This window comes from Parambassis ranga, chromosome 14 (genome assembly GCF_900634625.1).
Source record: "Parambassis ranga chromosome 14, fParRan2.1, whole genome shotgun sequence".
NCBI classification, from domain to species: domain Eukaryota; kingdom Metazoa; phylum Chordata; class Actinopteri; family Ambassidae; genus Parambassis; species Parambassis ranga.
The window spans coordinates 11449585-11462253 of NC_041034.1; the positions used below are offsets into that span (position 1 = coordinate 11449585).

Consider the following 12669-nt stretch of genomic DNA (forward strand, 5'->3'; position numbering starts at 1 on the left):
AGCTTGTGTTTGATTTACAGATACCAGTTTCAATGGGTAGCACAGAATATGAGCATGAAATGTAGCACAGCACACAGGCCCATATGATCCATACACACACTGACATGCAAAGGACACATATCGAGTTTAAAAAAAATGACTAAAAAAAACTAAAAAAAATGACTAAAAGAATTAATTCAGCCTTTTACAGGTTTCATCAAAAATCTTTTATAGACACTCAGGATCCATCCAGCTCCCCCCAGGTCAGTGAGTCAGAGGGACCATTTCCAGCTCTCAGTGCAGATGTACGCAATGCGGACACGAAGTCTGGCAGAGTGCCAAACTCAGATCATTGAAATTGAATTTGGTGGAAAGTTCCGTGTATGTAATTGAGTTTTTTTCTTTCTCTTTCTGGCTTTTTAGGATGAATATGAACTGAATTTGTCAGTCATTGTATTTTTACAGCCGACAAACAAACAAGATCATTATGTTAGAAATGACTTGTTGTGACCAGAAGAACCACTAAATGGCTTCAAATCATGTCATTTTACTGTCTGGCTTTGCCTCAGTGAAAATACACCTTTATCACATTGTGTAGATATTGACTGTTGCAGAACAATTGTGAATTTTCAACATTAATATATGTGTGTGTGTGTGTGTGTGTGTGTGTCTGTGCGTGCGTGCATACGTGCTTGAGCATGTGCGTGTGTGTGTGGGGGGTGAATAGCTTCCCATGGGAACACTCATCTGTTTTCCCTAACTAATTGGGAGAGAGGAAGGGGGAGAGAGGGAGGAGGTCAGGGGGATTAGAAAAGGAGGCAGAGACAGAAGAAGACAGACTATGTGAGAGGAGGGACGAATGGGAGAAGCTTAATTGAATGAAACCATCTAGTCTCAGAGGCTGTAAACAAGGAGGAAATCTAAACCCAGGCCCATGCTTTTATTGAATCCCACTAACCTCTCTGTCTTCTCCTTTATTGTTCAGAGCATCATGATGCTGCCAATGACTCTCCTTCAATTTAAACAAAGCTGAGCCCTTTGACTGAAATCAATCTACAGCTAAACTGATTAGCGGTGTTTGGTTTGGATAGAGGAGCATGCATGAGGACAGTATTTCCAGCTCCCTCCGCCCTCGCTCAGCATATCCCTGATGAAGCATCTTGCTGTTTAAACTCTGGCTGATCTGTCTCTCTGTGAGCTTTAAATCAACCTTATGGGCCATTTCAGAAATTACTACCATTAAGAACTGCATACATACACTTTTCCTCCATTTGTGCCCTGAAAAGGAGATCACATGCACATGCAGCCTCAGCTACTGCTGATCCTGCTGCTTGAATATGAGATTATATATTTGGCAGAGGAAACCTCCCCTGTTACTAAACTGTAATGTCAAATACTCATCTTACTAAATTAAATCAAAACTGTCAACAAAGCCCATTCACTCTGTTTATTAAACAGACCAAAGGAAACATTCTCTGAGCAGCAAAGAGAGGTGAATGACATAAGATATGTGTCAATTTAAGGCATCATAAAAAGCTGCAGTTTGTCAAAAGCTTGATTTTAAGGCATTACCCTGCTATAATATGATTAAATACATTTAGATATAAGAGAAATAACCATTCAACAAACAATGCTTGGATAAGGCTCTTAGTCAAAACACTAACAGTCCAAATACCTGTGTTTTATGTGATATCATTCTTTACATTTTAATACTAAAAGAAAGACGGTACAGCGCCCCCTCTGCTTGAACACGCCTGCTTTGTTCTGGTTTCTTTGTAATGAAACACTGCAAGAAGGACCTGAAGGAAATATTTTTAAAATATCTTTGATTGAATTAGAGGATATCATTTTCATGTAACACTTTTGTAATGATAATACCCAAAGCTTAAGTAATAAAGGTAGGAGTGAAATCTGCCTCTTGTCAGCGTTTACGATGAGAAGCACTTGCATGATTAGATGTCCTGCGATCGATGCAGCTTCTTCTCCCAATCATTAAGACTGCTCTTAACAGATTGCAGCCCCCTCCCAAACACGCACAGAGCCCTCTCTCCTCTCTCTGCTCCTCCCTCTGTCTCACATTCTCTCTCTTCCAGCAGACAGAACAGGAGACTCACCTCTCTTTTGTACTTTTCAACCATTTTTTTACATTTGTTTTTAAATCCCTGAAGTTGCAACCGAGTGATTCAGGTGGAATTCTTCTGGTGAAAATGAAAATGATTCAACTCAAATACAAGATTGGGTGCTAAGCAGGTGGAAACACAGACAACGATGGACCTGCTGACACTTTTCTGTCAGCTTCTGTTTGTCTGGTTTGGTTCATCTGCAGCCACAAGCCTAATTACAGGTAAGTTCACACAGAAAAACACCACACAGAGATGTAAAGTCTTGATTCACTTGTGGATCTAATACTCTGGTTTCCTCATGACCTGATGACCTGATCTTATGCTGGACGTTTGGCCTCTGAAGCAGATATATTTGAAGCCAGAGGTAAGAAACACTCTTCCAAAACTCTGTTTAACAAAAAATTATTTTTGTGGGTACAAACCTTCATAATTTAAGGTGATGTAAAGACAACTTGTCTGAGGTGAGTGTGTGTATGTTTGTAGGCCAACGTGTGTGCAGGGCTGGAAAAGGAAAGCCGTGTTACAAGCTGGCTTATTTCTCTGAGCTCCGTCGGAGGTTGAACTTTGTGGAGGCAGAGATCGCCTGCAGACGTGATGGAGGGGAGCTTCTGAGTGTGGAATCTGCGTCCGAGCAGAAGATCATAGAGCAGCTCATCACAGATCTACGCCCAACTGATGGAGACTTCTGGATAGGTCTCCGCCGTAACCATGGAGAAGAGGACAACAACTCTGACTGCTCTTCACAATACTACTGGCTGGACGGCAGCAAGTCCACATTTAGGTGGGAACACGGGTTCTGCCCATCCACAAGCACCACAGATGTATATTTTATGTAAAGTTTTTCTTCTAAGAAAACATCATAAATCTGCTTTAATAAAAACGTGTGTGTGTGTGTGTTGTAGAAACTGGCACTGGGATGAGCCATCATGCGGCTATGAGGTGTGTGTGGTGATGTATCACCAGCCATCTGCTCCTCCAGGCCTGGGTGGGCTCTACATGTTCCAGTGGAACGACGACAACTGTGAAACCAAGAACAACTTCATCTGTAAATACACTGCAGGTAGCTACTACCAACACTAACATCCTCTTACTCTGAAAGCTCTTGAAGCATTGTTGACTGACCGAATTCTTGTCTCCTCAGAGAAACCACTGCAACCATCTCCTGCTCCGAACTACACTCAAACAGGTACAATAACGTCCACACAGTGACGCTTTAGATACTTTAAGAGTGCAACAAATAGACAGTCTGAGCAACATGGATGACCAAATCATTTTGCAAATACAGCAATGTAGTGCAGAGGGAGTAGCAGGAAACTGTACTTGACAAATTAGTAATAGTGAATGTTCACTGTGTCAGTATGAACCTGGTTTCATACAGTTTATATATTTATCTAAGAGAAAAAACAACGGAATATGTTTTTTCCCTTGTGCAAAGTCTTAAAAAAACGAAAATAAGTCTGAAATGTGTGGTGCACCATTTCCTTCTGAAATGTGGTGGAGTAGTAGCAGAAAATTTTATTAATCACATACTCTTAACGTAAAGTCGTTCATATGTCCAGCATCCTGTTTGAGTAAATGTTCTTTTATTACAGATATCTTACCTTCTTCTGTGCTCCCGTGGAATCCAAGTATTCACAACCAGGGCAGAAGCACAGGTGATGCTTGTAAATGTGTGAGGAATACACACTCACTACACATACACACACTAAATCTGCTTTTCTGTTGTCTGTCTTTTAGCTGTAAATTTAGTTTACATCATCATACCCACCATCCCCCTCATATTGCTGCTGCTGACAGTGACAGGAGTTTGCTGCTTCAAAATGCTCGTCGCTAAACGGTGAGGACCCAAAAGAAAGGCATGTTTAACACTATCTATGAGCTACAGAGAAGCAACACATTCAAATGAGGTTAAGAACAATCTGTAGTTACATGCAGGCACTCACTGAGAAGGAGCTCTTTGGCTAAAAATGTGTAATTACTTAAAAAGCCTAAAAAAACTGTTGGGCACTCAAGCCTTATTCCGGCAGGAGTGAATTAAAATTAAAAAAAGTACATTTTGCAGAAACTATTATATTTATCGATTTAGATTACCCTAGTGTGAGCTGCTACATTTTGGAGATCGATTGTGACAGCATAATGTACCTTTGATCCTCTGTTATTGCCTCTTGTGTGTTTTTGTTGTTTATGATTCTTTGTGTGTAACCAGAAGGAGAAAACAGCACAAATCAGAAGTATGCCAGACGGACCCGGGTCTTTGTCCCAGCCCAGCTCAGACTGATGTCTATGACGTCATTCGCTCCCAGAAGGACGATGATCTGGTTTCAGCTCGCCCACACATCAAAAACACTTCCTTTTTATGCTCCTCCCCTGATACACCAACAGGCGACTATGACAACCTAGGAGGTCGGGACACAGAGAGCGGCTTTGTGACACTTGCAAGCACAGAGAGCTGCTTCCTTAATTTTGACCTCAATGACCTCAGCCTTGGCCGCCGCGCCACCCGTGACTTCTACGACACAAGTTTGGGCCGCTCAGGAAAGAGGGACTTGAACGACAGCAGTCTGGGTCGTACTGGGACCCACAGGGAGTTTTATGACAGAAGTTTAGGTCGTCGTACAACAAAGAGTGAGCACTATGGCACCAGTGTGTACGGGACAGACCACGGACTGTACAACAGCAGTGTCAGAGCAGAGAGTGACCTCTATGGTTCCAAACTGAGGCTCGGAGGCCACACTGGAAAAGTCGACCTCTATCAGACATACACCTCCAACAGCAAAGGAGACACTTATCAAACCAGCCTTGGGACCTACACAAACCGAAAATCCTACCAAGCAAATCTGGACTGCTACAGAAATGGCCTGAACCTCGATGGTGGGCGGGGATACTTCAATGAGCAAGACTGGATCAACAGAGCCAACTACTGAACAGTGTGTGCAACAGTTTGTATGTGTGACTGTGATCAAGGTGGTGAGAATGGCTAAAAACTGAGCATGTAGGTTGTAATCGTATGTACATTTCGGAATCAATGTTGTTAGTAACATAACAAAATTTTGTTTAGAAACATGAACTGAAAAGGAAGGTTTGGCTTACCTAAACAATAACAAAAAAGCAACAGTTTCCTAAGTCTTTGCAGTTTGATTGGGTAACATTACATAATCAGTATGATATTTGCTTTCACCAAGATTCATTGCTGGTAATCAGATTTGGTTTTTGGTGCTTGCATTCACACAATCACATGAGAATCTACCTACTGCCTGCTGCTGTTTTAAGGGTGTTTTAGGTATGAATGTGTTCCAAGCAGCTAGTAGCAATATGACTGGTTAAAAATCACCTCATTACAGATACTGATAGACTGGTGGTCCTACAACCTGGCAAGTAAATCTTAAAGTGCCTACCCAAAGAGTTAACAAGGTTTGTATTGCAAACCAGACATCAAACATGGATGCAGAAATCTAAAAAAAAATAATTAAAGTTAAATCCAAACATAGGTCCAGGTGGGTTAAATACCTCAAATGATGTCACTTGGGTCTGCTGCTGTTTGAAACTACAAGGTGAGATGACAAAAAGAAAGAACCTCTGTACCCTGCTCCTCCTTTCCTCATGAGGTCCATGGCTCAAGCTATTTTACCCACAATAGTTGAGTTGTGGGTAATGTAGTACCTGAGTTGTAACAACAAAGAAAATGCATGGAATGATAAGATATTGTTTTCCATCAATCTTGATCCTTTTTTATAACCAGTCCATTGTTTGTCCATTGGTACTATAGAAGCATTATGAGGTAGGTCTTTTCAGCCACATTTAAATTTAGAAATGACATCAAATTTTCCAAATTAAAGTGTGTATTGTAGCAGCCTGTTTGCATGGCCTTGTCATGCTGCCCTTGCTTGATAGGATAAATGTTGATGTCTCAAAGCTTCAAGTTTGCTGATCCTGAAAATTAAAAGTGTTTTCATCTGATATAGGTAAAGCTGCCCCAGGCAAACACAGAAAACCTGCTTGAGAGGGCAATGGCTGGTTATTTGTATGGACTGTGTTTGACATGGCCTTGAACTGGGTCCAGATCCTGTTACATTTAATGGACTCTGTCTCCTATTACGTTATCAAGTGAAAAGGTGGCTCCCACAGTGGATTCAGCTTCAGTGCCTGCAGCCTGACCACAGAAAATGGCATGAAAATGATCAATTATTATAATATTATTATCAGAATGTACAATGTATTGACATCTCTCTTGTGAGAGCAGTTTGTATGTTTGTTACACAAGAAAATCCTCAAATAAAATGATGACTTTAACCTCAAAGGGTCATCCTTATATATATATGAATATAAAAAAAACAGGTTTGTAATCACAGTTCATGTTTTTATTAACATTCCAAGTTAAATAAACAACACACTTTCTCTCTTTCATTCATCTCCACCATTCATACTTTACAGAGCACACAACAAGGTATTGTTTCGAGTGCAGACAAGCAAATACTGTGGGATTTCTGAGAATAATCATTCAGAGAAAGTCTTCCTTTCAGACCACATTTTCAAGTGTGGTATGAAAAAGAAGCACTTGCCTTGTAAAACCTTGTAGTGTGCATCCCCTGTAAGACATTCATCTCCACACACACGCAAACATTGGGTAAAACGTCCAGCTGTTACCTGCCAAGCACGCCTGAATGCACAACATCGTCATTCCACTTTCACACTCACACACTCAAGCCCAAAAGCAGACTTAATGTCTTTAAAGGGTCTGATATTCTTAAACGTTTTCGAGAGACACTATTCTTCGGACTCACATGCATACAGACACACAAACACCAGCTGTTTTGAAGGAAAGTGATTGATTTCTATCTTTTATCCGCCATGGGTCCGCTTACGAGGCTGCTTTTGCCGTCGTGGTTTCAAGATGACGTAGCGCCTGTAGGAGGTGTGATGGTCTGATAAAAATGGGATGTAGAGCGCTCTGAAGAGGGAGGATGACCTGAGAAAAAATGCTTTATTAAAAAGCTATATGTTAAAGAAATAGAGCTGTATATTTTCACCAAATACAAACTCTTATGTATAAATACCCCTGTGACCCTGTACTACAGGACAAAGCGGGCTCAGAAGATGGATGGATGAACAAATACCTTGATGCCTGAAGGAATGGCTTATAAGCAATTATGTTCCACTCCTCTTTGTTGGCAGAATAACGCGGCTCAAGCGGTGTCTCATCGTCTGTGTCTAGGTCCACTAAGAAGTGGCACTGCTTTATATCCACCTACAAGAAAGAGACACATTCACTCAAATAATCTCTGCTTGTCAAACATGCATGTTCCTAAGTGGCTTACATATCTGGACGGCTCCTCCAGGTTCTGGTCATTCATATTAGCTGGGATGATCTGTGTGGCCAGAGGACCAGAGGCGTATGGCTGAGGCAGCTGTCCCCTAAACTCTGACTGAATGAAGTGCAGCTGCCAGCTGGAGATTAAGAAAACAGGCTGAACATAATGTACTTTCCATACTTTATTAAACACTAAAATCCTGTGTGACTGACTTGTGTGGTAGAAGGAAGCTGCTGGGGAAGCGGTACCACTCTTTGCCAACACAGACACTGACAGGTCTGCCTTCAGGGACTGAGTGTAGAGTTGGATCCTTGGCGATGCGGTGAAACTCTGGGTACAGGTCTAGAGGAGCATGGTAGCCTGTAGACAGGGTTAAAAAAAATCTAATTTAGTCTCAAACTTGTTCAAACTGTTTTTTAATCCTGGCGCTGAATATTGTCTGTGTGTACACACACCTCTGAAGAGGGCAACAGAGCGAGACAGTGACAACACTGTGAAGACTGCAACTGCACTTAGAGCCAACCAGTTAGAGGACACAGTGTAATGTTCCAGTCTGTACCGCTGGAACAGAAAGTGGTAGCATTTCTGTGGGGAATAAAATTAAATTATTGAGCCAAAGACAGCTAACACAAATTAAAACAACTGAATCAGGCTGTTGTTTTTTTTATCTATGAAAGTCAAAATTGTAAAATAACTACCCTCACCTGCAAAGATGACAGGGCCACTGCTCCACTGAGGCAAATGAGAGGGTAGATGGGAAAGAGAAATCGTTCTTCTTTATGAGGTCTGGTGAAGAAAACCAACATCCACAGATACATGGGAGACAGAGTCAGCCAGTATGGACGACCCAGGTTCTGCACTGCAGAAAACACAAATGTACAAGCACATGAAATCATGTGATGCTAAAAAAACAATAACTGGGTAAGTGTAAGGTCATTGATTTGATAAGTCATTATGGCATTTGAAGTTAGAATGTGAAAACCACATGGACGCTAAAATTGGTTCACTGTTTTACTTTGAGCTCTTACACAACATTGCATTCAGATCAAGTAGAAACTAAAGAATAACATGTAATTCAATTCCATGTAGATGCTGATAATAAAAAATATCTGTTTGCTCAAAAGTGTGGCAGATTACAGGTATTATTGATCATACTGTGAATACAATGTAAATCAACTCTTTGCATATACCATATTTTAAAGTTGTTGTTCAACTCAGTTTGTTGACATCACATCAGCAGTCCAGACTAGAAAACACACACACACAGTCCTCACCATTGAACCGGTGTAACAGAGTCTCCATGAGAGCGGTAAGTGGCAGTGAAAACAGCGCCAAAACAAACACCAGGTTGAAGTTCAACAGCCCATTTACGAAATAGAAATGCCATGGCTCTGTACCTAAAAGATAATCACCAAAAAAAGGTCATTTTTAGGCTGTCACAACAAAACAGAGCTGTGTTGTTTAAAAAGAAACACTTAAAAGGAAAACACAGACAAAGAATATTGTGTATTATAATGATGTATTATAACCTAACACTGAACAGTATATCTATATTGGGAAATGACACATATTAGCACACTTTGAGATGAGCTGAGACACTGCTGGAATGTCCTATGAAATGAATTTCTGTGAATTACCATACAAATCAGGTCCATGCGGTGTAAAAACGTTGTACAGCAAAATGTTGAGTGGAGCGATGACCAGTTTGCCATAAAAGAAAGAGTCGACTGCCACCAAGGGTACCTGGGAAAATACAGACAAAATAAACACAGGAAAGTGAAAGGACCAAGCTCTTGTAAACATGTACTTTTTTTGTTTGGCAGCTGAACAAACAGAATACAAAGTCCTGCTATATTCCTACATTAATGATTGACTGCATACACTGCAGCTGTCACATTAAAAATGCAAATCTTCAGACTTTCCATAATTTAAATTATATTGTTTACTTTGATTTACATATTTACATGCATTTACTAAAAATATGCTCACCAGCAGAAGAAGCAGAGCAACAGCTGCCCAGGTGATAAAACTTTTCCACTGCCTCTTTATTACCAGCAGGTCAAAAGCAATGGGAGCCCTGCAGAGAAAATGGATGTGTTAAAATGAAGACATTGTGACCAACAAGTAGGCTTGAAGGGTGCAGTGCACAGAACTTTTGTCACCCCCTGCTGGCACTGAGAGTCCTTACACAAACAATGTCAATATATATGTGTGACTAAAAGTAAACTATCATCTGACGGAATATGATGTGACATCAGGGCTGCCTTTGAGATAAGAGCTAAGCTAACCAAGCATAGACCTGCCTATTTGCTTGGTTTTGTGCACAAACTCACATCACAAGGTTGACACTAGGGTTGAGAGATGAAGAAGCACATTTAGTATACTACACTATACAGGGATGTTTTGCTGCTGCCATACCCAATCAAAGCAGAGAAGGGCCATCCAACAATGGCACCAGCAGCTACACCCAAAATGGCAAGCGGTGTTGAGTCCTGAAACCAACCCGTCATGGCAACCAGCGTCGTATACATACAGAAAGAGGAAGGTAGGAATGCTGAGAAGACAAGAGAAGGATGAATCACAAAAACTAAACAACACTTCAGAACAGGAATCATCTAAGCTTTATGAAAACAAAGGACTAAAAAAGCAGACAGGGATTTAAATTGTTAAACTAGTACGTATGTTCAATAGAATCCGACCAACCTGCAGACGAGCAAAACATTCCTGTGCTCAGGACAAGAAATGCCAGCATCAGACGGCCTACGTGCAAACCAAACTTCTTACACACTGCCCTGTGTTAGACACAAACCCAAATGGTTATCTTGTATATCTGCATAAATGTAGATAGATGACAATCAGAGCAAGATTTGGCAGTAAGCTAAGGTGCACAGTTGCATGTAAGAGGGGAGCAAACTCACTTGTAGAAATAAAGTTCACAGACACAGCAGGAGAATGCTAAGACACACCGTACAAAGTAGAACACCAACACCTGGAACACATAACACAAGCCTGTAACTACTGCACACAGTTCAGTAATATACATATAATATATGAGACCCTGTAACACTGTCACCTTGTTTGTCTGTAGAACGTGGGCATGCAAACAAGCTGGAAGAGCATGTAACCATAAGTAAGCATAGGACCTGATGGCATACAGTGGAGAATATTCCCATGTTTGCATTCCTGTGCCATAGAGCAGGTAGTGCATCTGTCAAAACACAATTAAAAGTCAAAGACAAAAAAAAATAACTTGCTGGAACAACACAAAGGTTTTGCAACGTAATACTGACACAGTACCACGATATAACATTTTTTTAACTCACAGGCTCCCAGTAGTTGAATGTCTCATCACAGTCTGAGATGTTGCTCAGCAAAGCTGCACAGAAACGTGCTGACAGCAGACACTTGAATGCAGTTGATCCTTCTGGAGCCCAAACCTGCCCTCCACGACTTATGGACCTATAGAAAAAGCATGCACAATTGCTAAATCTTAACATATATTCACATACATTTATTTCTTATATCAATTAAAAAATAGTAAAAAGCACCAACATGCTGGGTCCTTTTTATAATAAATGTCATTGTAGCCCTAAGGCACATCAGTTTGACAGACAGTGAACCAGACATTAAAACAGTCTAATTAACCACTTGCACAATAAGTGGTGGTCATCAGTGTGTTTTAACATATTACAGGCTTTCAATACTGTAGTGTCCCTGCTGTCTATAAACCATTACCGTAATTAAAAATCCCATTTGTGGCTGTCATTTCAGACTGGACCTTTTAATTTTTAATTAAATTAAATTTTTAATAAACTTTTTAATGTGCCATTAACTACAAAAATAAAGCAAGCTGGAACACAAAGTAATTTTGTGAAAAAAAAACAGGTCTCCACGGAGAAAAGACGAGATCTCCTTTAGTGTGAAGACTGAAATACAGTCTCTAAAACACATGAACTATATCGGATTACTGTTACTGTTTGAAAAAGGTGTCGTAATAATGTGGATGGTTGTGTGACTGTTCATAGTCTACTGGAGATATCTGTACAAAACAAACAAACAAACCTCTTTATGTCTGGCAGAGTTTCCTTTGTTCACACCCATCACCAGATTAGACAGATTAGTCACTTCAGCTGCAGCTCAGCAATGATCCTCACGCTACGTTACATTATTGACACGTCACCTTACAAACTGTCAAAATATATCAAGAAGCTTCAGGGACCTTTCACTAACACCAGTCAGTCATTAAATATAAACCATCATCTCGGAGCTGAGCCTGGGCTGACCCTCTGAATTCAGCGATCATAAATCTGATGAACAGCTGGGGGGAGAATGAATGAAGCTGGACAGGTAACTCAAATGCGTGACGTCGCACTGCTAAAACACAAACAATGCAAGTTGTCACTTAACCGGAAATACAAAGGAATACCCAGCGTAGATGTAATTGATGTGAATACACCCTGGGCTAACAGTCCGTGGACGGCACCAAATGTTGCTATCGTGTCAAACTTGCTTTAACGTCTCAAAGTAGCTAGTTAGCTAGCTTCCCCTGCACTGGCTGTCAGACCCACCGGGGATGGAGCTCACAGCACCAGCGACTCTACGGTCTCTCCTCTCTGCTCACACTTACTCTTGCCGTGTCTCTGTGATTTTACTGTCGTCGCTGACTTTCTCCTCTTTTGGTGCCCGTGCTTCAGCAGATATGTTCACGTTGTTTGCATCTTGTCTGCTGCCTCGCCTGGTTCGCTGCCGAAGCGCCTTGGCCGCCATATTTACCGATCCTGGCCCCGAGTCGCGCTTCGTTCATTTTCGCCAACGTTCGGTTATTGACACTCCTCAGCACAGCTCGGCAACAGTACAGGACCAGTTATCAAGCAAAAAAAGGCTGTTTGGAGACAACTTCCAGACAACCTTCCTTTTTTTAAATATACATTTTATTTTATTTCTCTGTCTTATTTTTCTATTTCTATTTTTGGGTGTGTTTTATTTTAAACTTTAGATGCCCTCAGATCAGAGAAGCTTAATTGTCTGTGAAAGAAGAAATTTTTGTAAAAAATTGTAGACAATTGTAGACTAAATTATTCTCCATACCCTCCTATGAAAAGATCACTTAAATATATATAGTGTGTTTTTATCCCAAAAACTAGTTTCATTTAGGAAGCTGTACAGAACAGGATTAAGAGAAGAACTGACCGACTTGGGTGTTTTAGACTACTCCTGCTACAGCACTTGTGATTTCTCATACACTGGCATCAGAGGAT

At 40.8% G+C, this 12669-nt stretch overlaps 2 protein-coding genes across 2 annotated transcripts; one reads left to right on the forward strand and one right to left on the reverse strand.

Annotated features, from left to right (window-relative positions):
- The first annotated feature begins 119 nt into the window (after nt 1-119).
- Nucleotides 120-6264, forward strand: layna (layilin a). Its single transcript, XM_028422145.1, has 8 exons — nt 120-2323; nt 2446-2466; nt 2586-2883; nt 3005-3162; nt 3244-3288; nt 3695-3757; nt 3840-3939; nt 4309-6264. The coding sequence occupies exons 1-8, from the start codon at nt 2248-2250 to the stop codon at nt 5024-5026; spliced, it is 1479 nt and encodes a 492-aa protein (XP_028277946.1). The 5' UTR covers nt 120-2247; the 3' UTR covers nt 5027-6264.
- A 174-nt stretch (nt 6265-6438) lies between these two features.
- On the reverse strand, nt 6439-12201 carry alg9 (ALG9 alpha-1,2-mannosyltransferase). Its single transcript, XM_028422143.1, has 15 exons — nt 12039-12201; nt 10735-10870; nt 10485-10619; nt 10330-10400; nt 10115-10203; nt 9830-9965; nt 9401-9488; nt 9049-9154; nt 8686-8808; nt 8116-8270; nt 7867-7996; nt 7624-7771; nt 7418-7547; nt 7217-7347; nt 6439-7068 (listed from the first exon to the last, which is right to left on the reverse strand). Exons 1-15 carry the CDS (start codon nt 12176-12178, stop codon nt 6942-6944), a joined length of 1845 nt encoding a protein of 614 aa, XP_028277944.1. The 5' UTR covers nt 12179-12201; the 3' UTR covers nt 6439-6941.
- Nucleotides 12202-12669: the final 468 nt, after the last annotated feature.